This window comes from Amphibalanus amphitrite, unplaced genomic scaffold (genome assembly GCF_019059575.1).
Source record: "Amphibalanus amphitrite isolate SeventyFive unplaced genomic scaffold, NRLGWU_Aamphi_draft 000054F_arrow, whole genome shotgun sequence".
NCBI lineage: Eukaryota > Metazoa > Arthropoda > Thecostraca > Balanomorpha > Balanidae > Amphibalanus > Amphibalanus amphitrite.
This window is the reverse complement of record NW_024881550.1, coordinates 1,351,529-1,378,737: the sequence shown is the minus strand read 5'-3', so window position 1 is coordinate 1,378,737 and position 27,209 is coordinate 1,351,529. Positions and strand designations below refer to the sequence as shown.

At 51.9% G+C, this 27,209-nt stretch overlaps 1 protein-coding gene, 1 non-coding gene and 13 pseudogenes across 2 annotated transcripts; all 15 read left to right on the top strand.

Annotated features, from left to right (window-relative positions):
- The first annotated feature begins 2,185 nt into the window (after positions 1-2,185).
- On the top strand, positions 2,186-2,390 carry LOC122378060 (annotated as a pseudogene).
- A 1,521-nt stretch (positions 2,391-3,911) lies between these two features.
- LOC122378099 lies at positions 3,912-4,031 on the top strand (annotated as a pseudogene).
- A 20-nt stretch (positions 4,032-4,051) lies between these two features.
- Positions 4,052-4,229, top strand: LOC122378065 (annotated as a pseudogene).
- A 1,529-nt stretch (positions 4,230-5,758) lies between these two features.
- LOC122378098 lies at positions 5,759-5,878 on the top strand (annotated as a pseudogene).
- Positions 5,879-5,898: 20 nt separating this feature from the next.
- On the top strand, positions 5,899-6,076 carry LOC122378072 (annotated as a pseudogene).
- Positions 6,077-7,594: 1,518 nt separating this feature from the next.
- Positions 7,595-7,787, top strand: LOC122378057. The gene has a single exon (XR_006255973.1). It is a non-coding gene; the product is annotated as a U2 spliceosomal RNA (small nuclear RNA).
- Positions 7,788-9,313: 1,526 nt separating this feature from the next.
- LOC122378088 lies at positions 9,314-9,457 on the top strand (annotated as a pseudogene).
- Positions 9,458-9,727: 270 nt separating this feature from the next.
- LOC122378028 lies at positions 9,728-14,701 on the top strand. Its single transcript, XM_043358736.1, has 4 exons — positions 9,728-9,973; positions 10,100-11,155; positions 11,651-13,235; positions 13,281-14,701. The coding sequence occupies exons 1-4, from the start codon at positions 9,728-9,730 to the stop codon at positions 14,699-14,701; spliced, it is 4,308 nt and encodes a 1,435-aa protein (XP_043214671.1).
- Positions 14,702-15,180: 479 nt separating this feature from the next.
- On the top strand, positions 15,181-15,383 carry LOC122378059 (annotated as a pseudogene).
- Positions 15,384-16,900: 1,517 nt separating this feature from the next.
- LOC122378089 lies at positions 16,901-17,020 on the top strand (annotated as a pseudogene).
- A 20-nt stretch (positions 17,021-17,040) lies between these two features.
- LOC122378071 lies at positions 17,041-17,218 on the top strand (annotated as a pseudogene).
- Positions 17,219-18,740: 1,522 nt separating this feature from the next.
- On the top strand, positions 18,741-18,860 carry LOC122378092 (annotated as a pseudogene).
- Positions 18,861-18,880: 20 nt separating this feature from the next.
- Positions 18,881-19,058, top strand: LOC122378070 (annotated as a pseudogene).
- A 6,395-nt stretch (positions 19,059-25,453) lies between these two features.
- On the top strand, positions 25,454-25,573 carry LOC122378091 (annotated as a pseudogene).
- A 20-nt stretch (positions 25,574-25,593) lies between these two features.
- LOC122378069 lies at positions 25,594-25,771 on the top strand (annotated as a pseudogene).
- Positions 25,772-27,209: the final 1,438 nt, after the last annotated feature.

Genomic DNA, 27,209 nt, shown 5'->3' with positions numbered 1-27,209 from the left:
AAGTGTAAACACAGTCTGTTTCCTGGAATATGACGTCATTGAGTGAATATAGCAAGCTACGGCGGAGACGTTTCGGCTGATAGGCGTAAATATCGTGTAGATGAAAGGAGTAGTAGATGGTCTGAGTATTTGGCGGCGCAGATTTCTCTATCCGATGATTTTTTTTTTGTTCATGTCGCGGGTAACAATTGATTCGTACCGCGCAGCGGTGCGCACATGGACTGAAGGGATTCTACGGATCAGACAGGTAAGGAGATACAGAAGGAGTGACTTTGAAGTGGTCGATAGATATTGAAACCGGAATTACATAAGGAGGAAAGATCTAAGGATGGATGCTAGCCGAAGAGGAGGTATGTTGCAACACTTTCATGTGTTTTTGACTCTGCTGATACGTCTAAGTCTACTAGGATTGGAACTGTCTCACGTTACGGAGGAAGTAAGTAAACATGTTAGGCAGATATCAGAACAAAGAACGCCATAAGACGCCCAAGCGGAGAGGTGAGTCAGAAAGAGACAGAGACAGGACGAGGGAGCACACTGCCGAAGGTGAGTGACAAATACGAAAATGATAGAGAATTGGGCGAAGGATTAATACCGCCGAGATGAGGTAAGTGATTAAGCCCATCGTTGGAAGGCCACAGCATGTATCACTCATGAAGCTAACGCGCGTGAACACACATCTGTAGGACAAACTTCCGCGACTTCGGATAAAATTGAAGGTTAGATAAGTCATGGAGTCTTTCGAATCACACCGGTCAATGATTGAAAGGCGCCACTCGCGGGTGCCATGGCTGTATGAGAGGGTAGGGACCTGTTCGAGCCCAAAGAGACTGCGGTCGCCGGGGCAGCAGGCTTGTGTCCACCGGTTCGTTAGGTGAAAACGCGTAAAACGGTCTCTCACAGAAGGGCTGCAAGGGTCAGTAACCAACGTCCGGCCGCGGATATTTTTAGTAGGGAGACAGAGATGTGCCGTGAGCGGCAGGGGTTGACGAACCAATCATAGTCACCGAGGAACGCTAATAACTGACGCTACCCGCGTCATATCTTTAGACAAGTAATCGGGGTCAATGATGTAGGTGTTCGAAGAGAGTGGGCCGGCAGAGATTGATTGAACCAATCACACCCATCGACGAACGCTAATAATGTAATCGCTACCTGCGTTGCACCTTTAGACAAGTAATCAGGGTCAAGTGATGTAGGTGTTCGAGGATATTGGGCCAGGGAGCCCAAGAGGTGCTAGGAAGAGCACACACGATTCCAATGTTGGAATGGGGCGCGATAAGTCGTTGGGAGGTAAGAGTAAGCTTAGATGAAATTCACACTAATCACGGAGTCTATTGAACAAATTGCGTTTATTGTCCCTGATATGTACCGCTGGAGGGAGTTAGAACAATTGCTGGGAAGGACTGAGAGGTCGACGCGGGATCAAAAAATTTATTGTAGTGGGATGAGAGAGGTATGACAAAGAGAGTGAGTCTGAGGGAGATTGAGGTATGCGTCATATAGTGTAAGGACCAGCGGGAGATCTAATCTCAGCATTGAGGGCGACATTAAATGGGGATGTACTCGATTATCTTTGGGATGATAGGCATTAGAAAGGGAGAGAATGGTGGGTAGCTATCAGGTATCAGATGGTGGCTTCAGGTTATGTCCTCAAGGGAGGCATCAAAAATTATATGCTTTGGGGAGACATCCGTGTCCTAAATTCCTTATGAGACAGATACCATCCTAGGCAGTGAAGACTATATGTTGACAAGCGACAAGCCAGCCTCATTATAAATATTGTTTGTGACGAGCCCCAGGCGCAAGGAACGGTGGCGGAAAGGAATCGGTCAGCTTGAAACCAACGGACCGATCAGCAATTGGAAATGGGTGTGTAATTACGTTGAACAAGAGAGAAATCAAACAGCAAGAAAATCAACTCATTAATCAACCCTTTGAGGATCTACCAGCCGAAAACACTCACCTGAAGTTGTTCCAGAGGATGGCGCAGGTCGGCAACCATCTCGGAAAGAAAAACAACCCCGATGGACGAAAATTTATTAAACAATAATTTTTTTTAAACATACTCCCCACCGCTTCCGGACCCCCAGGGGGCAACATCACACTATCACCTTGTAATCCCATATGTGCATGGACTGTACACGGACGTGGCATGACTGTTGCCACCCGTATCGAATTGTCTGTACCTTCACTAAATGCCTGTTATCACCATGTACTTTTCTGAATAAAAAAATCTGTTCTTATCAGCTTAATATCTGATACGTCCCCTACATGGGGACCAGAATATTAAACTGATTTTTGGACTTTGGCGGGGTTTTTGGAGCTTGCTCCAGCCCTGCCGCGGGTTGGCCTGGCATTGCACTACAGCCAGGATCGGCCCACTTTTGTTATCATGCGTTGTGATATGTAGTGGAATAAAAGGATAAAGATACTTTTAAGATATCTGACAATAAAAATTGACAAAACATGAAAATACACCTCTTTTTGATCACGATCATAGACAAACGCTCATACTAAATGGAAGAAAAATACGGGTATCGGCAAATTGTACCTGTGACCCCTCAATGTCCCTGAGGTCATCTCAGGTCATGAAGAAAAATGACCCAATCAATATCATTATGATTATAGACGTTTTTTTTTTCTCGAATTCCGCTACTACGTGCCGCCCCCGACCCGAGCCACGATAACCGCTACAATAGGCGAATTAATTCACGCATTTATTTTGTTCCCAGACAATCGACATCTTTCAAGTACACGGTGCATCGGCGTCCTAAAATGTGACTGGCAAGGCCGCTCTATCTGGTGAAACTCAGTAAAGACGGTGCATCATCATCTAACTGAGGTACCTGTAAAGCTGACATCTTTATCACTATTCATTCGGTATCTAAGATGGACAGTGGGGAAGCGTGTGGGAAGTTGTGGGTGACGACAGCTTTGCCTTACGTAAAGCATCATATGTTTTTAAAACTTTTCTCTTTGTATTAGTTTTGCTATAGCGTGAGGCGTGCAATCGTATATCGAAATGAAAAAAGTAACTGGAAAAATAGCAGTATCTATCGACATTCCTTACATCTGTGCTTTGGTAAGGTCCTGACAAATGCTTTATTTATTCATGTTAGCCGTTTTCACGACGGCCATCTGGTACACATTTGATGCACAGGTGGTACAGATAAAGTGCAGAATTAGTCAATTCAGGTTCAGTGTGTCCTCTTTGCAGCTATCAGCTAGCACTACTAGCTTATATGCACTAATTTCTTATATGCCTGCTTTGTCATATTTTCAGAGAGCATCATCGATTAAAACACTAATAAATTCATAAAATGAAGCTATTTGCTGTAAACGAAAGTACGTGCAGATTTGATCACATCAGGTGCATTCGCCGGATAGACCGTCGTGAAAATGGCCATTAACTACTATTAAGATACATTTTTGTCGATACGTGCCTTATTCGTTACGTACATGATTAATCAGTACTTTTGCTGACGTACATGTGCAATACGTACTTTTGCGATGCATGCTTTTGTCTGCATGCAGCTAGGGGGGGGGGGGGGTAGAGCTGGGGGGGGGGGTAGAGCGCTGCCATACGTCGTGGTGTTCGACTGTGCTGCCATCTGATGTCGCACGACTGATAACTGTCGGCGCGGCGCCGCCGTCTCCATTTGCGTGTGTACAAACGCACGGTCGAGAGCCACTAATTCGAAATTATTTCGAGTTTGGCGATCTTTTGTGCTTACAGATACTTACCATGGTGAGGATAAACTGAAACTGCGTATACTTTGAATGTAACATAATGGACCACTCTTATCACTCGCCGTGGCCACTAGCGCTCACGTTATAGCTCTGCATCGTTACTAGTACTAATAGTTATCCCTTAACTGCATAAGTATCTTAAAGTGTTGTGCTTAAGTATCGCTTCTCGGCCTTTTGGCTAAGATCAAAGTGTAGTATCTGTGGGGCATTCCCCCGGTATTTGCACATGATCGCGGCTCACTGGTCGGGATAGACATGCTTTTGGTTGGCTACCTTTCTTTTACAAAGCACGCCGCTAAAACATGCTCTATACGCTAAAATATCTGTTCTTATCAGCTTAATATCTGATACGTCCCCTACATGGGGACCAGAATATTAAACTGATTTTTGGACTTTGGCGGGGTTTTTGGAGCTTGCTCCAGCCCTGCCGCGGGTTGGCCTGGCATTGCACTACAGCCAGGATCGGCCCACTTTTGTTATCATGCGTTGTGATATGTAGTGGAATAAAAGGATAAAGATACTTTTAAGATATCTGACAATAAAAATTGACAAAACATGAAAATACACCTCTTTTTGATCACGATCATAGACAAACGCTCATACTAAATGGAAGAAAAATACGGGTATCGGCAAATTGTACCTGTGACACCTCAATGTCCCTGAGGTCATCTCAGGTCATGAAGAAAAATGACCCAATCAATATCATTATGATTATAGACGTTTTTTTTTCTCGAATTCCGCTACTACGTGCCGCCCCCGACCCGAGCCACGATAACCGCTACAATAGGCGAATTAATTCACGCATTTATTTTGTTCCCAGACAATCGACATCTTTCAAGTACACGGTGCATCGGCGTCCTAAAATGTGACTGGCAAGGCCGCTCTATCTGGTGAAACTCAGTAAAGACGGTGCATCATCATCTAACTGAGGTACCTGTAAAGCTGACATCTTTATCACTATTCATTCGGTATCTAAGATGGACAGTGGGGAAGCGTGTGGGAAGTTGTGGGTGACGACAGCTTTGCCTTACGTAAAGCATCATATGTTTTTAAAACTTTTCTCTTTGTATTAGTTTTGCTATAGCGTGAGGCGTGCAATCGTATATCGAAATGAAAAAAGTAACTGGAAAAATAGCAGTATCTATCGACATTCCTTACATCTGTGCTTTGGTAAGGTCCTGACAAATGCTTTATTTATTCATGTTAGCCGTTTTCACGACGGCCATCTGGTACACATTTGATGCACAGGTGGTACAGATAAAGTGCAGAATTAGTCAATTCAGGTTCAGTGTGTCCTCTTTGCAGCTATCAGCTAGCACTACTAGCTTATATGCACTAATTTCTTATATGCCTGCTTTGTCATATTTTCAGAGAGCATCATCGATTAAAACACTAATAAATTCATAAAATGGAGCTATTTGCTGTAAACGAAAGTACGTGCAGATTTGATCACATCAGGTGCATTCGCCCGTCGCCGGATAGACCGTCGTGAAAATGGCCATTAACTACTATTAAGATACATTTTTGTCGATACGTGCCTTATTCGTTACGTACATGATTAATCAGTACTTTTGCTGACGTACATGTGCAATACGTACTTTTGCGATGCATGCTTTTGTCTGCATGCAGCTAGGGGGGGGGGGGGGTAGAGCTAGGGGGGGGGGGGTAGAGCGCTGCCATACGTCGTGGTGTTCGACTGTGCTGCCATCTGATGTCGCACGACTGATAACTGTCGGCGCGGCGCCGCCGTCTCCATTTGCGTGTGTACAAACGCACGGTCGAGAGCCACTAATTCGAAATTATTTCGAGTTTGGCGATCTTTTGTGCTTACAGATACTTACCATGGTGAGGATAAACTGAAACTGCGTATACTTTGAATGTAACATAATGGACCACTCTTATCACTCGCCGTGGCCACTAGCGCTCACGTTATAGCTCTGCATCGTTACTAGTACTAATAGTTATCCCTTAACTGCATAAGTATCTTAAAGTGTTGTGCTTAAGTATCGCTTCTCGGCCTTTTGGCTAAGATCAAAGTGTAGTATCTGTGGGGCATTCCCCCGGTATTTGCACATGATCGCGGCTCATTGGTCGGGATAGACATGCTTTTGGTTGGCTACCTTTCTTTTACAAAGCACTCCGCTAAAACATGCTCTATACGCTAAAAAATCTGTTCTTATCAGCTTAATATCTGATACGTCCCCTACATGGGGACCAGAATATTAAACTGATTTTTGGACTTTGGCGGGGTTTTTGGAGCTTGCTCCAGCCCTGCCGCGGGTTGGCCTGGCATTGCACTACAGCCAGGATCGGCCCACTTTTGTTATCATGCGTTGTGATATGTAGTGGAATAAAAGGATAAAGATACTTTTAAGATATCTGACAATAAAAATTGACAAAACATGAAAATACACCTCTTTTTGATCACGATCATAGACAAACGCTCATACTAAATGGAAGAAAAATACGGGTATCGGCAAATTGTACCTGTGACCCCTCAATGTCCCTGAGGTCATCTCAGGTCATGAAGAAAAATGACCCAATCAATATCATTATGATTATAGACGTTTTTTTTTCTCGAATTCCGCTACTACGTGCCGCCCCCGACCCGAGCCACGATAACCGCTACAATAGGCGAATTAATTCACGCATTTATTTTGTTCCCAGACAATCGACATCTTTCAAGTACACGGTGCATCGGCGTCCTAAAATGTGACTGGCAAGGCCGCTCTATCTGGTGAAACTCAGTAAAGACGGTGCATCATCATCTAACTGAGGTACCTGTAAAGCTGACATCTTTATCACTATTCATTCGGTATCTAAGATGGACAGTGGGGAAGCGTGTGGGAAGTTGTGGGTGACGACAGCTTTGCCTTACGTAAAGCATCATATGCTTTTAAAACTTTTCTCTTTGTATTAGTTTTGCTATAGCGTGAGGCGTGCAATCGTATATCGAAATGAAAAAAGTAACTGGAAAAATAGCAGTATCTATCGACATTCCTTACATCTGTGCTTTGGTAAGGTCCTGACAAATGCTTTATTTATTCATGTTAGCCGTTTTCACGACGGCCATCTGGTACACATTTGATGCACAGGTGGTACAGATAAAGTGCAGAATTAGTCAATTCAGGTTCAGTGTGTCCTCTTTGCAGCTATCAGCTAGCACTACTAGCTTATATGCACTAATTTCTTATATGCCTGCTTTGTCATATTTTCAGAGAGCATCATCGATTAAAACACTAATAAATTCATAAAATGAAGCTATTTGCTGTAAACGAAAGTACGTGCAGATTTGATCACATCAGGTGCATTCGCCGGATAGACCGTCGTGAAAATGGCCATTAACTACTATTAAGATACATTTTTGTCGATACGTGCCTTATTCGTTACGTACATGATTAATCAGTACTTTTGCTGACGTACATGTGCAATACGTACTTTTGCGATGCATGCTTTTGTCTGCATGCAGCTAGGGGGGGGGGTAGAGCTGGGGGGGGGGGGGTAGAGCGCTGCCATACGTCGTGGTGTTCGACTGTGCTGCCATCTGATGTCGCACGACTGATAACTGTCGGCGCGGCGCCGCCGTCTCCATTTGCGTGTGTACAAACGCACGGTCGAGAGCCACTAATTCGAAATTATTTCGAGTTTGGCGATCTTTTGTGCTTACAGATACTTACCATGGTGAGGATAAACTGAAACTGCGTATACTTTGAATGTAACATAATGGACCACTCTTATCACTCGCCGTGGCCACTAGCGCTCACGTTATAGCTCTGCATCGTTACTAGTACTAATAGTTATCCCTTAACTGCATAAGTATCTTAAAGTGTTGTGCTTAAGTATCGCTTCTCGGCCTTTTGGCTAAGATCAAAGTGTAGTATCTGTTCTTATCAGCTTAATATCTGATACGTCCCCTACATGGGGACCAGAATATTAAACTGATTTTTGGACTTTGGCGGGGTTTTTGGAGCTTGCTCCAGCCCTGCCGCGGGTTGGCCTGGCATTGCACTACAGCCAGGATCGGCCCACTTTTGTTATCATGCGTTGTGATATGTAGTGGAATAAAAGGATAAAGATACTTTTAAGATATCTGACAATAAAAATTGACAAAACATGAAAATACACCTCTTTTTGATCACGATCATAGACAAACGCTCATACTAAATGGAAGAAAAATACGGGTATCGGCAAATTGTACCTGTGACCCCTCAATGTCCCTGAGGTCATCTCAGGTCATGAAGAAAAATGACCCAATCAATATCATTATGATTATAGACGTTTTTTTTTTCTCGAATTCCGCTACTACGTGCCGCCCCCGACCCGAGCCACGATAACCGCTACAATAGGCGAATTAATTCACGCATTTATTTTGTTCCCAGACAATCGACATCTTTCAAGTACACGGTGCATCGGCGTCCTAAAATGTGACTGGCAAGGCCGCTCTATCTGGTGAAACTCAGTAAAGACGGTGCATCATCATCTAACTGAGGTACCTGTAAAGCTGACATCTTTATCACTATTCATTCGGTATCTAAGATGGACAGTGGGGAAGCGTGTGGGAAGTTGTGGGTGACGACAGCTTTGCCTTACGTAAAGCATCATATGTTTTTAAAACTTTTCTCTTTGTATTAGTTTTGCTATAGCGTGAGGCGTGCAATCGTATATCGAAATGAAAAAAGTAACTGGAAAAATAGCAGTATCTATCGACATTCCTTACATCTGTGCTTTGGTAAGGTCCTGACAAATGCTTTATTTATTCATGTTAGCCGTTTTCACGACGGCCATCTGGTACACATTTGATGCACAGGTGGTACAGATAAAGTGCAGAATTAGTCAATTCAGGTTCAGTGTGTCCTCTTTGCAGCTATCAGCTAGCACTACTAGCTTATATGCACTAATTTCTTATATGCCTGCTTTGTCATATTTTCAGAGAGCATCATCGATTAAAACACTAATAAATTCATAAAATGAAGCTATTTGCTGTAAACGAAAGTACGTGCAGATTTGATCACATCAGGTGCATTCGCCGGATAGACCGTCGTGAAAATGGCCATTAACTACTATTAAGATACATTTTTGTCGATACGTGCCTTATTCGTTACGTACATGATTAATCAGTACTTTTGCTGACGTACATGTGCAATACGTACTTTTGCGATGCATGCTTTTGTCTGCATGCAGCTAGGGGGGGGGGGGGGGTAGAGCTGGGGGGGGGGGGGGGTAGAGCGCTGCCATACGTCGTGGTGTTCGACTGTGCTGCCATCTGATGTCGCACGACTGATAACTGTCGGCGCGGCGCCGCCGTCTCCATTTGCGTGTGTACAAACGCACGGTCGAGAGCCACTAATTCGAAATTATTTCGAGTTTGGCGATCTTTTGTGCTTACAGATACTTACCATGGTGAGGATAAACTGAAACTGCGTATACTTTGAATGTAACATAATGGACCACTCTTATCACTCGCCGTGGCCACTAGCGCTCACGTTATAGCTCTGCATCGTTACTAGTACTAATAGTTATCCCTTAACTGCATAAGTATCTTAAAGTGTTGTGCTTAAGTATCGCTTCTCGGCCTTTTGGCTAAGATCAAAGTGTAGTATCTGATCGCTTCTCGGCCTTTTGGCTAAGATCAAAGTGTAGTATCTGTGGGGCATTCCCCCGGTATTTGCACATGATCGCGGCTCACTGGTCGGGATAGACATGCTTTTGGTTGGCTACCTTTCTTTTACAAAGCACGCCGCTAAAACATGATCTATTACGCTAAAAATCTGTTCTTATCAGCTTAATTGGCGAGAGCGTGCCCCATCCTTGACCTAGTACCTGCCCCGGCGACTCTGGCCCGCTCACGGAACTTCCCCTCCACATTGTGCGGCGACAGAAGAGGCGGATGTCGGGGTAAGGGCTAGGTCTCGCTTATTCCTTCTTTGCCAAATCCTCTCCTTGCCCTGCTGGGCGCCACCTCTCCTGCTCGGAGATGGTGTCACCTCCGGCCTCGTCTGGCCGGGTGCCCGCAGCAGGCGCCTCTTCTCCCTCGCCGGGCCCGGCAGCTCTGCAGCAGCCGTGGCTCGAGGGCCAGCTGCTCGTGCTGCCCAGCCCGCTGCCGCTGCACGTGCACTGCCCGGTGGCGGGGTGCCCTCGGTCATACGCCAACCAGGTGCAGACCGCCGTCCGGCACAGCCTCCTACGGCACCTGCGGACCGACTTCCACCCTGGAACGTCGGTGACCGGGTCGGAGTGGCGTTGTGCGGCCTGTGGAGCCAGACTTGCCCGTAAGGTCTCGGCCCACAGATGCCCCCTCGGCCCTCTGAACCGCCCGGTCCCGGACGCGGCGACAGCGTTTCGCCAGGAGTGCCTCTGGTGCCGGAAGTGGTACACGACCCGCCGAGGCCTCCTCAACCACCGCGCCCGCTGCCCGCGCCGGCCGCCGCCCGCCCCGCCGCAGCCCACCGACTGGGCCGCTGCGCTGGCGCGGCTCCGTGCCGAGACGGCCCCCGCCGCCGGCGCCCCTGCAAGACCGGCGACACCGACAAGCCCGGAGCTGGACCTGTCTCTGAGCCCTCCGCCGCCGCCACCTGGCCAGGGCCGTCCATCGCCGCCGCCGGAGCCGACGCCGCCGCCGCCGCCGGAGCCGACACCGACGCCATCACCGGGGCCGACACCGACGCCGGCGCCCGAGGAGGATCGGCTCTCGCCGCCGCCGTCGCCTGGGCCGCTGCCCGAGCGGTGGTGGTCGCCGACCCAGCCGTCACCGGAAGAGCCGACGTCGCCGCCGCTGGTGTTCCCGGCGCCCTCATCAGGCTCGTCGGACACTTCATCGCCGCCGTCGCTACTGGTGAGGCTTGCCTCCGAGCGACGGCCCGCCGCCGACGGTGGTGAGCCGCCGCCGACTGGGACTCTGCAGCGTAGTGCCGAGCGCGCTGGACAGTGCTGCGAAAAAGTGACAGTGTTGAACGCGAGTGACTCGTCTGTGCCAGTACCGCCCGTGACAGTGCCGCCCGCGTTAGTGCCGCCCGCGTCAGTGCCGCCCGTGACAGTGTCGCCCGCGTCGGTGCCGCCCGCGCCGGAACCGAGTCCGGCCGCGCCCGTGCCGCCAGTGATGCCGCCCTCGGCTGAGTCGACGACTCCGGCCTGGCCCTCGCGGCTGCGGCCCCTATCGTCCGCCTCTCCGGACCCGCGCCATCGCCCCGGCGGTAACTCCGTCGGCGGCGCGTCGATTACGACACCGCGCCGGGGCCGCCGCTCGCCCAACCTGACGTCATCGTGGTTCTGGCTGCGGGGCCCCGGCGTCGGCGCGAGGAGGGAGCCGTCGGCCGACAGCTCGGACTCATCGCCCGACTCGCCGTCCCCAGCGCCCACGCTGTACCTGCCGCCTAGCTCCAGCTCGTCGGACTCGACATCAACTGTTGGCGGCGGGCCGGCCGCGTCTCCGGGCCGGGCGGCGCGCCGCCGCCGGTACCGAGCCAGGCGCCGAGCGGAGCGCCGCCGCTCGGGCCACGTGGTGCCTGAGGCCGCTCCGCCACTCGCGGACGCCGGCCCCGCGCGGGCGGCTCCGCCCGCGCTGCTCCCTGGGACAGCGCCGCCGCCGCGGCGCCCGCCAGTGACGCGCCAGCCGCCGCCGCCGCCACCGGAACGGGACTCGCCGCCCTCTCGCCGGCCGCCGGAGAGAGCGCCGCCAGACGCGCGGCGGTCGCCGCCGGAACGGGACCTGCCGGCGCGGCGCCCGCCGCCTCCATCAACTGGACAGACTGAAGCCGCGCCCGCCTCGCGACGGCGCGGCGGACGGCGCGGGCGGGGAGGACGAGGTGGCGGCCAGCGATGTGCCGTAGTGCGGAACAACGCGAGTGCCACGGTAAGCGACCGCCGCGACCCGCCCCAAGAGGTGACGCCCCCGCCCCAGCCCAAACCGCGACCCGATGCTCCCCCGCCCACCCCGCCGGCCGGCGCTCCCCCGGCCGAGGCGGCGGCCCCGGCCTCGCGCTCCCGTGCTGGCCGTGGCCGTGGTCGCGGCCGGGGAGGCGCCGCGTCTGCCCGAGCCCAACCCCAGGCCCAGGAGCCCGAGCTTACCGAGCTCCAGAGGCTCTTCCTCCCTCGATTGGAGCACCTACTAGCTGCCGACGCCGAGTGGGCGGCTTGCGAGGAGGTGCTGACCGCGATGGTGGCCGAGGCGAGCCGGCGGAACGAAGCCTACCACGCTAAGCGCGCGGAGGAGACGGACCGCCGCCGCCGCCAGCCGCCGCCTGACCGGCAGCGCCTCCGCCGCGACCCGCCCCGACGGCCCGACCCGGCCGGCCGCCCGGCCGCTGCGCCGGCCCCACCCCCCGGACCCAACCCCGTCCCGGCTCCCCCGGCGGAGGGCGCCGCGCCGCCGCCGCCGCCGCCGGCTGACCGACGCCGCCAGTACCGCCCACCGCAGTACGACCCGGCCGAGGCAAGCCGGCTGCAGCGCCTCTACCGCACCAACCGAGCCCGTGCTATGAGGGAGGTGCTGGCTGAGGACGGCCCGCGGTGCTCGCTGGACCCCGCCGCTATTCGCTCTCATTTCTCTCCGTCTCCCACCGCCGACCCTCCCGTGGACTGGGACGCCCGCCCGCCCTGTGTACCGGAGCTCGGGGAAGCCAGTCAATGCGACGGGCTGACCCGGCCCTTCACTGAGGACGAGGTGTGGCAGCGCCTGCGCTCCGCCGCCAACACGGCGCCCGGCCCTGACGGGCTGCGCTATGTGGCGTGGCGTGCCCTCGACCCCGGCGCCCGCCTGCTGACTCTGGCATACAACGTGTGCAAGAGCCACCGACGGCTGCCGGGCGAGTGGGGCAAGAGCAGCACGGTGCTCATCCACAAGGGGGGCGACGCCGACGACCCGTCGTGCTGGCGACCCATCGCCCTGATCAGCACGATCGCCAAAGTGTACGCCGGTCTGTGGGCCGACCGGCTCTCCCGTTGGGCGGAAGGGGAAGACCTCCTGTCCCCAGGGCAGAAAGGCTTCCGGCACTATGACGGAGTATTGGAGCACAACTTCATACTCCAGAGTGCACTGACTGCCTCTCGGCGAGCGGCCGGCGGTGAGCTGCACGTTTGCTTTGTCGACCTGACAAACGCATTCGGCAGCCTGTCGCATAGTTACCTGTGGGACGTGCTGGCGCGCCTGGGCCTCGAGCCTGAGGTGCTGCTCGCCCTGCAGAGTATTTATGACGGCACCACTACCGTCTACGCCACGGCACAGGGCGTGTCCGAGCCGGCACCAGTCGTGCGAGGCGTGCGTCAGGGCTGTCCGCTGAGCGGCGTCCTGTTCGCCCTTGCCATGGAGCCGCTTGTACGCGCCCTGAACGGGATTGACGGCGTCGAGGCGCTCGCCTTTGCCGACGACGTGGCGCTGCTCTGCCGAGACCACCCGGCCCTGGAGAGCGCGCTGACTGCGCTGGAGGATGTGTGCGCCTGGTGCGGCCTCCATCCTAACCCGCGCAAGTCCGGCCTGCTGTCGATCGGCCCGGCCCCGCCCCCCGCTCAGCTGTGCGGCCAGCCGCTGCCAGTGGTGGGGGAGGGGGGCTCGTACCGGTACCTGGGCCGTCCCGTCGGCCACTCCCGCCTCTCCTGTCCGCCGACCGAGGTGCTGGACGACGCGCGGCGTGCCGCTGAGCGGGTGACGGACAGCGCTCTCGCCCCGTGGCAGAAGCTGGACGCCCTCCGCTCCTGCGTCATGCCGCGGCTGACGCACTGCCTCCGGCTCGGCCTCCTTCCAAAGACGGCGCTGCGCAGTCTGGACGCTGCAATTCGGTGGCGGGTGAAGGGCATCCTGAACCTGCCCTCCCGTGCCAGCGCCGAGTACTTGTACTCTGGCGTGGCGCAGGGCTGTGTCGGCCTTACGGAGCTGGCCGTGGAGGCGGACATGCTGCTGGTGGCTTCCACCTGGCAGCTGCTCACCTCTCCGGACGAGGCTGTGAGGACGACTGCCGAGGACCAGCTGACAGAGTGCGTGCGCCGCCGCCTCTCCGCCCCTCCCACGGCAGCGCAGGTCGCCGGCTACCTGAACGGCGAGGCCATGCGCGACGGCGGTGACGTCGCGACCCGGTTCAGCCGGGCGCGTGTCGCCACCAAAGCGCTGGCCAAGCTGGTCGGGATACGCTGGCAGGCGGCCGACGGCCAGCTGTCTCTGACGCTGGACGGCGAGCCGCTGCCGCGCGGCAAGGCGGCCGCGCTGCTCCGGGACGCCGTCCGCCGCGCCGCCGCGGCCCGCCTGCACACCAAGCCCCATCAGGGCAAGGTGATGCGCTGTGTGGCCGACCAGCGCATCAGCAGCCACTATATGTACAGTGGCGACTACACCCGATTCGCCGAGTGGCGCTTTGTCCACCGAGCGCGCCTGGGGCTGGTGCCTCTGAACGGGGCCCGCCACGGCGCTGCGCCGGGGGACCAGCGCTGCCGGCGCTGTGGACACGCCAGCGAGACCCTGCCCCACGTGCTGTGTCACTGCATGCAGCGGCACAGCGTGGCCTACCAGCGGCGCCACGACGCTCTCCTGGCTCGCCTGGCGAACGCGGTCCGGCGGGACGGAGTCGACGTCCGAGTAAACCGACAGGTGCCGGGCGTGCAGTCCACGCTGCGCCCCGACCTGGTGGTCACTCGTGACGGCGGCGCCACCGTCGTGCTCGCCGACGTCACGGTGGCCTTCGAGAACGGCCCCGAGGCCCTGCAAGCCGCCAGCGACGCCAAGGTGCGCAAGTACGCGCCCCTTGTCGCGGAGCTGCGAGCAGCGGGTAAGGAGGCCAGCGTCGTTGCTCTAGTGGTTGGCCCGCTGGGCACGTGGTGGCGGGGCAACGAGGCGGTGCTGCGCCGGCTCCGCGTCAGCCGTGCCTACGCCCGTCTCATGCGCCGCCTGATGGTGTCCGACACGCTGCGGTGGTCCCGTGATGTGTACATCGAGCATATCACGGGCCACCGCCAGTATCAGTAGGCGCCGCCCACTTCTGGCGGCCGGCGGCGCCCCGCCCCTACTCACCGACCGGCCGGGCAGCCGACACCGCCCCTCCCCCTCCCCGACTCCCTCCCTCCCCTCCCCTCCCCGTCACCTGGGCGGGCGCGGCACGGCCCTGCGTGGCCGTTGGGTCGCTGGGCCCTGCGAGGCCCGCATTAGTGTTTATGTGTGTATGTGTGTATGTGACGCCATTCAAGACCTGTGCTGTGTTTTCTAAAGTACCTTCGCCTGTATATAAATGTTCCAAGTGCCAAAGTGTAACAATGTCTTTCGGCCTATGGGTATTTTGTTTTGTATTATAGTTTGTTTTGTTTTGTTCTCTTTATTTTTTTTTCTAGTGTGTATATACCCAATGTGCCATATCTCGTTACGTTCCGAAGGCTGGAGTCTCCAATCACAGCTGGAGACTCGCCTTATGTCGTGCTTGAGCGTGCCCCACTACGGGCAACACTGTAATCATCTCCTTTCTGATGAAGTGTTTTGAAACATGTGTTTTTTTGAATAAAATCTGTTCTTATCAGCTTAATATCTGATACGTCCCCTACATGGGGACCAGAATATTAAACTGATTTTTGGACTTTGGCGGGGTTTTTGGAGCTTGCTCCAGCCCTGCCGCGGGTTGGCCTGGCATTGCACTACAGCCAGGATCGGCCCACTTTTGTTATCATGCGTTGTGATATGTAGTGGAATAAAAGGATAAAGATACTTTTAAGATATCTGACAATAAAAATTGACAAAACATGAAAATACACCTCTTTTTGATCACGATCATAGACAAACGCTCATACTAAATGGAAGAAAAATACGGGTATCGGCAAATTGTACCTGTGACCCCTCAATGTCCCTGAGGTCATCTCAGGTCATGAAGAAAAATGACCCAATCAATATCATTATGATTATAGACGTTTTTTTTTTTCTCGAATTCCGCTACTACGTGCCGCCCCCGACCCGAGCCACGATAACCGCTACAATAGGCGAATTAATTCACGCATTTATTTTGTTCCCAGACAATCGACATCTTTCAAGTACACGGTGCATCGGCGTCCTAAAATGTGACTGGCAAGGCCGCTCTATCTGGTGAAACTCAGTAAAGACGGTGCATCATCATCTAACTGAGGTACCTGTAAAGCTGACATCTTTATCACTATTCATTCGGTATCTAAGATGGACAGTGGGGAAGCGTGTGGGAAGTTGTGGGTGACGACAGCTTTGCCTTACGTAAAGCATCATATGTTTTTAAAACTTTTCTCTTTGTATTAGTTTTGCTATAGCGTGAGGCGTGCAATCGTATATCGAAATGAAAAAAGTAACTGGAAAAATAGCAGTATCTATCGACATTCCTTACATCTGTGCTTTGGTAAGGTCCTGACAAATGCTTTATTTATTCATGTTAGCCGTTTTCACGACGGCCATCTGGTACACATTTGATGCACAGGTGGTACAGATAAAGTGCAGAATTAGTCAATTCAGGTTCAGTGTGTCCTCTTTGCAGCTATCAGCTAGCACTACTAGCTTATATGCACTAATTTCTTATATGCCTGCTTTGTCATATTTTCAGAGAGCATCATCGATTAAAACACTAATAAATTCATAAAATGAAGCTATTTGCTGTAAACGAAAGTACGTGCAGATTTGATCACATCAGGTGCATTCGCCGGATAGACCGTCGTGAAAATGGCCATTAACTACTATTAAGATACATTTTTGTCGATACGTGCCTTATTCGTTACGTACATGATTAATCAGTACTTTTGCTGACGTACATGTGCAATACGTACTTTTGCGATGCATGCTTTTGTCTGCATGCAGCTAGGGGGGGGGTAGAGCTGGGGGGGGGGGTAGAGCGCTGCCATACGTCGTGGTGTTCGACTGTGCTGCCATCTGATGTCGCACGACTGATAACTGTCGGCGCGGCGCCGCCGTCTCCATTTGCGTGTGTACAAACGCACGGTCGAGAGCCACTAATTCGAAATTATTTCGAGTTTGGCGATCTTTTGTGCTTACAGATACTTACCATGGTGAGGATAAACTGAAACTGCGTATACTTTGAATGTAACATAATGGACCACTCTTATCACTCGCCGTGGCCACTAGCGCTCACGTTATAGCTCTGCATCGTTACTAGTACTAATAGTTATCCCTTAACTGCATAAGTATCTTAAAGTGTTGTGCTTAAGTATCGCTTCTCGGCCTTTTGGCTAAGATCAAAGTGTAGTATCTGTGGGGCATTCCCCCGGTATTTGCACATGATCGCGGCTCATTGGTCGGGATAGACATGCTTTTGGTTGGCTACCTTTCTCTTACAAAGCACGCCGCTAAAACATGCTCTATACGCTAAAAAATCTGTTCTTATCAGCTTAATATCTGATACGTCCCCTACATGGGGACCAGAATATTAAACTGATTTTTGGACTTTGGCGGGGTTTTTGGAGCTTGCTCCAGCCCTGCCGCGGGTTGGCCTGGCATTGCACTACAGCCAGGATCGGCCCACTTTTGTTATCATGCGTTGTGATATGTAGTGGAATAAAAGGATAAAGATACTTTTAAGATATCTGACAATAAAAATTGACAAAACATGAAAATACACCTCTTTTTGATCACGATCATAGACAAACGCTCATACTAAATGGAAGAAAAATACGGGTATCGGCAAATTGTACCTGTGACCCCTCAATGTCCCTGAGGTCATCTCAGGTCATGAAGAAAAATGACCCAATCAATATCATTATGATTATAGACGTTTTTTTTTTTCTCGAATTCCGCTACTACGTGCCGCCCCCGACCCGAGCCACGATAACCGCTACAATAGGCGAATTAATTCACGCATTTATTTTGTTCCCAGACAATCGACATCTTTCAAGTACACGGTGCATCGGCGTCCTAAAATGTGACTGGCAAGGCCGCTCTATCTGGTGAAACTCAGTAAAGACGGTGCATCATCATCTAACTGAGGTACCTGTAAAGCTGACATCTTTATCACTATTCATTCGGTATCTAAGATGGACAGTGGGGAAGCGTGTGGGAAGTTGTGGGTGACGACAGCTTTGCCTTACGTAAAGCATCATATGTTTTTAAAACTTTTCTCTTTGTATTAGTTTTGCTATAGCGTGAGGCGTGCAATCGTATATCGAAATGAAAAAAGTAACTGGAAAAATAGCAGTATCTATCGACATTCCTTACATCTGTGCTTTGGTAAGGTCCTGACAAATGCTTTATTTATTCATGTTAGCCGTTTTCACGACGGCCATCTGGTACACATTTGATGCACAGGTGGTACAGATAAAGTGCAGAATTAGTCAATTCAGGTTCAGTGTGTCCTCTTTGCAGCTATCAGCTAGCACTACTAGCTTATATGCACTAATTTCTTATATGCCTGCTTTGTCATATTTTCAGAGAGCATCATCGATTAAAACACTAATAAATTCATAAAATGAAGCTATTTGCTGTAAACGAAAGTACGTGCAGATTTGATCACATCAGGTGCATTCGCCGGATAGACCGTCGTGAAAATGGCCATTAACTACTATTAAGATACATTTTTGTCGATACGTGCCTTATTCGTTACGTACATGATTAATCAGTACTTTTGCTGACGTACATGTGCAATACGTACTTTTGCGATGCATGCTTTTGTCTGCATGCAGCTAGGGGGGGGGGGTAGAGCTGGGGGGGGGGGGGGTAGAGCGCTGCCATACGTCGTGGTGTTCGACTGTGCTGCCATCTGATGTCGCACGACTGATAACTGTCGGCGCGGCGCCGCCGTCTCCATTTGCGTGTGTACAAACGCACGGTCGAGAGCCACTAATTCGAAATTATTTCGAGTTTGGCGATCTTTTGTGCTTACAGATACTTACCATGGTGAGGATAAACTGAAACTGCGTATACTTTGAATGTAACATAATGGACCACTCTTATCACTCGCCGTGGCCACTAGCGCTCACGTTATAGCTCTGCATCGTTACTAGTACTAATAGTTATCCCTTAACTGCATAAGTATCTTAAAGTGTTGTGCTTAAGTATCGCTTCTCGGCCTTTTGGCTAAGATCAAAGTGTAGTATCTGTGGGGCATTCCCCCGGTATTTGCACATGATCGCGGCTCATTGGTCGGGATAGACATGCTTTTGGTTGGCTACCTTTCTTTTACAAAGCACGCCGCTAAAACATGCTCTATACGCTAAAAAATCTGTTCTTATCAGCTTAATATCTGATACGTCCCCTACATGGGGACCAGAATATTAAACTGATTTTTGGACTTTGGCGGGGTTTTTGGAGCTTGCTCCAGCCCTGCCGCGGGTTGGCCTGGCATTGCACTACAGCCAGGATCGGCCCACTTTTGTTATCATGCGTTGTGATATGTAGTGGAATAAAAGGATAAAGATACTTTTAAGATATCTGACAATAAAAATTGACAAAACATGAAAATACACCTCTTTTTGATCACGATCATAGACAAACGCTCATACTAAATGGAAGAAAAATACGGGTATCGGCAAATTGTACCTGTGACCCCTCAATGTCCCTGAGGTCATCTCAGGTCATGAAGAAAAATGACCCAATCAATATCATTATGATTATAGACGTTTTTTTTTTCTCGAATTCCGCTACTACGTGCCGCCCCCGACCCGAGCCACGATAACCGCTACAATAGGCGAATTAATTCACGCATTTATTTTGTTCCCAGACAATCGACATCTTTCAAGTACACGGTGCATCGGCGTCCTAAAATGTGACTGGCAAGGCCGCTCTATCTGGTGAAACTCAGTAAAGACGGTGCATCATCATCTAACTGAGGTACCTGTAAAGCTGACATCTTTATCACTATTCATTCGGTATCTAAGATGGACAGTGGGGAAGCGTGTGGGAAGTTGTGGGTGACGACAGCTTTGCCTTACGTAAAGCATCATATGTTTTTAAAACTTTTCTCTTTGTATTAGTTTTGCTATAGCGTGAGGCGTGCAATCGTATATCGAAATGAAAAAAGTAACTGGAAAAATAGCAGTATCTATCGACATTCCTTACATCTGTGCTTTGGTAAGGTCCTGACAAATGCTTTATTTATTCATGTTAGCCGTTTTCACGACGGCCATCTGGTACACATTTGATGCACAGGTGGTACAGATAAAGTGCAGAATTAGTCAATTCAGGTTCAGTGTGTCCTCTTTGCAGCTATCAGCTAGCACTACTAGCTTATATGCACTAATTTCTTATATGCCTGCTTTGTCATATTTTCAGAGAGCATCATCGATTAAAACACTAATAAATTCATAAAATGAAGCTATTTGCTGTAAACGAAAGTACGTGCAGATTTGATCACATCAGGTGCATTCGCCGGATAGACCGTCGTGAAAATGGCCATTAACTACTATTAAGATACATTTTTGTCGATACGTGCCTTATTCGTTACGTACATAATTAATCAGTACTTTTGCTGACGTACATGTGCAATACGTACTTTTGCGATGCATGCTTTTGTCTGCATGCAGCTAGGGGGGGGGGGGTAGAGCTGGGGGGGGGGGGGGGGTAGAGCGCTGCCATACGTCGTGGTGTTCGACTGTGCTGCCATCTGATGTCGCACGACTGATAACTGTCGGCGCGGCGCCGCCGTCTCCATTTGCGTGTGTACAAACGCACGGTCGAGAGCCACTAATTCGAAATTATTTCGAGTTTGGCGATTGTGGTATCGTGATCCTGTGTTGGGAACTTTCCATCATGCCGTGCCTGTGTGCGCGCGGTGCGGCCGGTCGAGGCTGATGTGTTCTTTTGGCGCTTATTTGAACTCTTTCGTTACGTATTTCATTCTTGCTTTACGTTAATATACTACATTGGCGACAAGGATCAAGAATTAAGTTAATAGCGCTCAAGATATCAAGATGTATCAGGCACCAGCTCCGCCGGAGTTCCTCTCCAAGCCGGGACAGCGTCCTGGTAACTGGCAGGCGTGGTTCGAGGACTTCATCATGTACGGTGAGGCCAGCGGGTGGTCTGATTGGTCTGACCTCCGCAGGACGGCGTTTCTGTTGACATCTGTTTTTTTTTTTTTTTTTTTTTTTTTGTTGGGTTAGGCCCTTTCGGTCGACAAGACCATTGCAGAGCCGGAAGGATGATAGGAATTAGGGGGAGACATTGGTCTGGGCAGGCACCCTAGTGAATCGCCGGGGCTGAGCCCGTCCAGAGGACAGGCCACCCAGCCCCAAGGCACTCACTGCACCCGGCTACGGGGTGCGCTCCCTCGGGAGCAGCGGTGCCGCTCCAAGGGAGCAGCCCGCATGAGATAAAGTTGCCTGTCCAGCCCGGAGGGGGGTTGCGGCGTGGAGGAGAAGGATTTCAGTATCCTGAGGATAGAAGCACGGATAGGTGTTGACATCTGTCGGTGCAGAGGCACGTCGTCTGTACCGCGCTGCAGTCTCAGTTGACGATGCTGACCTTAAGAGCGAAGGTAGCGTGTCTGATGATCATTCCGGAACGCACCTACGTTTTGATAAGGCCGTAAGCGTTCTCAAGAAACTGTTTGCCAGTGACGCTGATGTTCGTTCGGCACGTTTGCAGTTTCGACAGATTAAGCAGCGTCATGGAGAGTCCAATGTCATCTTTCTGGCAAACCTGAGGGAGGCAGTCGCAAAATGTAATTTTGGGGAACTGACTGATGAAATGCTGCGCGATGCTTTCATTGAAGGATGCATGTCTGATCCGTTACGTGACAAACTGATCATGACTGACCGACTGACCCTCTCCCAACTGGAGGAACTGGCCGCCGCGCACGATCGTGGTCTGCAGCGGAAGGCCTTGCTGCAGGGCACCGTGAGCTCTCAGTCACCAGCACCAGTGGAGGTCGCGTTCGCCGGACGCCGGAACAGCGCCTCAGCGCGGAGGACACCACAGAAACAGCTTGCAGGTGGGAAGTCTGGGACATGTCGGGCGTGTGGTATGAAGGGCCACTGGGCTAAGGATAAAGTCTGTCGAGCCAAGTCTCAGAAGTGTTGGAAGTGTGGGTCTCTGGGCCACTTCAGCAACTGTTGTCCCAACCAGAGTAAGAGTGTCGATGCTGTGCAAATTCTGTCAGTGTCTGCCCAAGATGTCAATGCTGTTCGTGAGGTGCCATGTCCGTACTACACCGTGACCATCAACAGACACCCAGTGAGGATGCTAGTCGACACCGGTTCTGCGGTAAGCATCATTCCAGCGAGGCTCTACCACCAGAACTTCAGCAGCGTTCAGCTGCGGCCAGCTGGTCCGCTGTCTCAGTGGAACGGCAGCGGCATCAACGTCCTGGGGAAGATGACGGTGACCGTCCGTGGACCTGACTCTGGAGAGGTGCTCGCAGACATCTACGTCGCGGTGGGACAGCTGCCACTCATGGGCAGGGACCTGCAGCAGCAGCTGGCACTGACCGTGCGTCACGGCAACGTGGTCTGTCAGGTGAGCAGTCAGGTGCTGCCAGCGATCAGAGGGTACGTGCACAAGGTACGTCTTCGACCTGACGCCGTCCCCGTGCAGCTGCCGCTGAGGACAATGCCGTACGCTCTGAGAGATGAGGTAGGTGCCCATCTGGAGGACTTGGAGCGGCAGGGTATCATTGAGCGAGTGGATCGTGCTGCATCTCCATGGCTCTCACCGATCGTAGCCATCCGTAAAAGGGGAGGTAAAGGTCTACGGATTTGCCTCGACTTGTCTGAGGTGAACAGAGCTGTCATCTCAAATGGTCATCCAATTCCTGACATGCAGGAGATGCTGGAGAAGCTGCGTGGTGCGAAGTGCATGTCGACTCTAGACATGAAGTCGGCGTACCACCAGTTGGAGCTCCACGAGTCGTCCAGGGACCTGACGGCGTTCATCCACGACGGCCAGACCTGGAGGTATCGAAGATGCTGCTTTGGGTTGAAGAGCATGCCGCAATGCTTCCAGAAGCTGATGGAGTGTGTGCTGACCGGTGTGCCAGGGGTGCATGTGTACCTCGACGATGTGATCGTCACTGGGTGCAGCCGGCAAGAGCACGATGACCACCTCCAACAGGTTCTTCGGCGACTGGAGGACCACAACATCACGCTGAACCGTCAGAAGTGCAAGATCGGAGTGACGTCGGTGGACTTCCTGGGTTTCACCGTGACTGACGGCAGGATCTCCGTGTCGTCTGAGCGCGTCCAGGGCTTGCGTAGCCTGGCGGTGCCGAAGTCGAAGAAGGAGCTGCAGGCTGTGCTGGGTTCCCTGGGCTTCTACTGTAAGTTTGTTCCAGGTTACAGTACCCGCGTCGAGTCTCTCAGACGCCAGCTGAGGAAGGATGCTCCAGAGTTCGCCTGGACTCCAGAGATGGATGCGGCGTTCAACGACGTCCGGCAGGCGATCCTCGACTCTGACGCCCTGTCGATGTTCGACCCCAGCCTGCCGACCGTTGTCACGACGGACGCCAGTGATGTCGGCTTGGGAGCCGTCTTGAGCCAGGTACATCCTGAGGGCGAGAGAGTCGTCGCCTTCGCTTCGTCCACGCTCAACGCTGCACAACGGAGGTACAGTGTCACAGAGCGTGAGGGGTTAGCGTGCGTCTGGGCCTGTGAAAAATGGCACAAATATCTGTGGGGTCAAGAGTTTGTGCTACGTACCGATCATGCTGCCTTGAAATCGCTGTTGACTGTCAGGGGTGTTGGTCGTGCCGGCATGAGGATGTCTCGCTGGGCGGTGCGCCTGATGAACTACTCGTTTGCAGTGGAACACGTCAAGGGCCAGCTGAACCCGTCTGACGGCCTCTCCAGACTGCCGGGACCGGAGCAAGAGGTCGAGGATGACGAGTCCGAGCTGGTGGCCTGCCTCGCCGACGAGACGTCAGCCGTCAGCCGTGAGGAGCTAGCGGTAGCGGGACGGGAAGACGCTGAGGTAAGGGCCCTGATGGACCAGATCCCTCGGGAGTGGCCCCGTCGCTTCAGTGATGTTGATGACGTCCTCAGGCCGTATTTCCGCTGTAAGCAGGAGCTAGCTATCGACGGTGAGCTGATTTTGCGTGGTGAACGGATCGTGGTTCCCACTGTGCTCAGACCTCGGTTGCTGACGCTGGCACATGAATCCCACCAGGGTATCGTCCGGACCAAACAGCGGCTTCGAGCGCTGTTCTGGTGGCCCGGAATGGACGCAGCGGTGGAGACGACCATCAAGGAGTGCCCAGCCTGCATCGTGGCCGACAAGACGGCGAAGACGAGGTTCGCACCACTCAGTCCTGTTCCCCTGCCAGCTGCAGCCTGGGATAAGGTGGGACTTGACTTCATCGGCCCGATGACAGGACCACCAAATCAAAGGTATGCGATAGTCCTCGTAGACTATTACTCGAAATGGCCAGAGATGGCGTTTGTCCGTGAACCGTCAAGTGATGCTGTCATTGACTTTCTGCTGACTGTGACGTCACGGGAGGGATGGCCAAGGGAGGTTGTCACTGATAACGGTACTCACTTCACATCTGTGAAGTTTGGACAGTTTCTGAAGAAGCATGGTGTCAAGCATGTCAGAGTGTCACCGTATCACCCTGCAGGTAGTGGTGCTGTAGAGCGTTTGAATCGTGACATCAAATCTGCTCTCCAGATGGCGGACCAGCAGTCGGTGGACCGCCGACAGTACCTGCAGTCCTACCTCCGCACGTACCGAGCGACGCCGCACGGAACGACCGGCCGGAGCCCGTCCGAGCTGCTCCACGGCCGGCAGATGCGGACGGACCTGGACAGCGCAGTCGCACCGGAAGGTGGCAGCACCGGAGACGCCGCCTTGCGACAACGGGTCAGCCGAAAGCAGCGCCAGATGAAGCGACACTTCGACAACAGGAAGCGGGTCTGTGCACCGACCATCCAGGTGGGAGACTGGGTCCGGTATCGGGTGATGCCGCGGCCACGTAAAGGACGCCCGCGTTTCTCGTCACCGTGTCGTGTAACTGCTCGTCGTGGACCTGCTTCGTATGAGCTGGAGGGTGGAGTGCGTGTCCACGCGGAGCGCCTGTCTCGCTGCTCACCACCCGATCTTCCCAGGTCTGCACCGTCTCCTGAGTGCACTGGAGTACCGGAGGCCGAGGTGGACCTGCCCTGTCAGCCAGTCACAGACTCTGCTGCGTCGTCGACCGTCGGGCTGCGACGGCGAGCGCCAATCGCAGTCGACGCCGCTGCCAGCGCTGCCACTGGTGACGTGACGTCGGAGCAGTCGTCCGTCGCCGGAGCAGCCGCAGCGCCTAGCCTACCTCGCGACGCTGGCGATGGTGCTGTTCATCGTGCTGGAGGAGATCACCAGGCGGAAACCGGGACGACGACGACCGAGCGTGCGGGTGACGAGTCGGCGTCATCTTCGGAGCCGGCTTCGCCGTATCGAACGCGTAGTGGACGTGTCGTACGTGCGCCGGATCGCTTTGTTTAAGGGGGGAGAAAAGTGTGGTATCGTGATCCTGTGTTGGGAACTTTCCATCATGCCGTGCCTGTGTGCGCGCGGTGCGGCCGGTCGAGGCTGATGTGTTCTTTTGGCGCTTATTTGAACTCTTTCGTTACGTATTTCATTCTTGCTTTACGTTAATATACTACAGCGATCTTTTGTGCTTACAGATACTTACCATGGTGAGGATAAACTGAAACTGCGTATACTTTGAATGTAACATAATGGACCACTCTTATCACTCGCCGTGGCCACTAGCGCTCACGTTATAGCTCTGCATCGTTACTAGTACTAATAGTTATCCCTTAACTGCATAAGTATCTTAAAGTGTTGTGCTTAAGTATCGCTTCTCGGCCTTTTGGCTAAGATCAAAGTGTAGTATCTGTGGGGCATTCCCCCGGTATTTGCACATGATCGCGGCTCATTGGTCGGGATAGACATGCTTTTGGTTGGCTACCTTTCTTTTACAAAGCACGCCGCTAAAACATGCTCTATACGCTAAAAAATCTGTTCTTATCAGCTTAATATCTGATACGTCCCCTACATGGGGACCAGAATATTAAACTGATTTTTGGACTTTGGCGGGGTTTTTGGAGCTTGCTCCAGCCCTGCCGCGGGTTGGCCTGGCATTGCACTACAGCCAGGATCGGCCCACTTTTGTTATCATGCGTTGTGATATGTAGTGGAATAAAAGGATAAAGATACTTTTAAGATATCTGACAATAAAAATTGACAAAACATGAAAATACACCTCTTTTTGATCACGATCATAGACAAACGCTCATACTAAATGGAAGAAAAATACGGGTATCGGCAAATTGTACCTGTGACCCCTCAATGTCCCTGAGGTCATCTCAGGTCATGAAGAAAAATGACCCAATCAATATCATTATGATTATAGACGTTTTTTTTTCTCGAATTCCGCTACTACGTGCCGCCCCCGACCCGAGCCACGATAACCGCTACAATAGGCGAATTAATTCACGCATTTATTTTGTTCCCAGACAATCGACATCTTTCAAGTACACGGTGCATCGGCGTCCTAAAATGTGACTGGCAAGGCCGCTCTATCTGGTGAAACTCAGTAAAGACGGTGCATCATCATCTAACTGAGGTACCTGTAAAGCTGACATCTTTATCACTATTCATTCGGTATCTAAGATGGACAGTGGGGAAGCGTGTGGGAAGTTGTGGGTGACGACAGCTTTGCCTTACGTAAAGCATCATATGTTTTTAAAACTTTTCTCTTTGTATTAGTTTTGCTATAGCGTGAGGCGTGCAATCGTATATCGAAATGAAAAAAGTAACTGGAAAAATAGCAGTATCTATCGACATTCCTTACATCTGTGCTTTGGTAAGGTCCTGACAAATGCTTTATTTATTCATGTTAGCCGTTTTCACGACGGCCATCTGGTACACATTTGATGCACAGGTGGTACAGATAAAGTGCAGAATTAGTCAATTCAGGTTCAGTGTGTCCTCTTTGCAGCTATCAGCTAGCACTACTAGCTTATATGCACTAATTTCTTATATGCCTGCTTTGTCATATTTTCAGAGAGCATCATCGATTAAAACACTAATAAATTCATAAAATGAAGCTATTTGCTGTAAACGAAAGTACGTGCAGATTTGATCACATCAGGTGCATTCGCCGGATAGACCGTCGTGAAAATGGCCATTAACTACTATTAAGATACATTTTTGTCGATACGTGCCTTATTCGTTACGTACATGATTAATCAGTACTTTTGCTGACGTACATGTGCAATACGTACTTTTGCGATGCATGCTTTTGTCTGCATGCAGCTAGGGGGGGGGTAGAGCTGGGGGGGGGGGGGGGGGTAGAGCGCTGCCATACGTCGTGGTGTTCGACTGTGCTGCCATCTGATGTCGCACGACTGATAACTGTCGGCGCGGCGCCGCCGTCTCCATTTGCGTGTGTACAAACGCACGGTCGAGAGCCACTAATTCGAAATTATTTCGAGTTTGGCGATCTTTTGTGCTTACAGATACTTACCATGGTGAGGATAAACTGAAACTGCGTATACTTTGAATGTAACATAATGGACCACTCTTATCACTCGCCGTGGCCACTAGC

What these genes read in the sequence shown, in the direction of transcription:
- LOC122378028 (XM_043358736.1), top strand. Translation starts at nt 9,728, where the DNA reads ATGGTGTCACCTCCGGCCTCGTCTGGCCGGGTGCCCGCAGCAGGCGCC. An exon ending in ACTTCCACCCTGGAACGTCG is followed by an intron (nt 9,974 to 10,099) that starts GTGACCGGGTCG and finishes GCGTTTCGCCAG; the next exon opens with GAGTGCCTCTGGTGCCGGAA. An exon ending in CGTCGGACTCGACATCAACT is followed by an intron (nt 11,156 to 11,650) that starts GTTGGCGGCGGG and finishes CCCCCGCCCCAG; the next exon opens with CCCAAACCGCGACCCGATGC.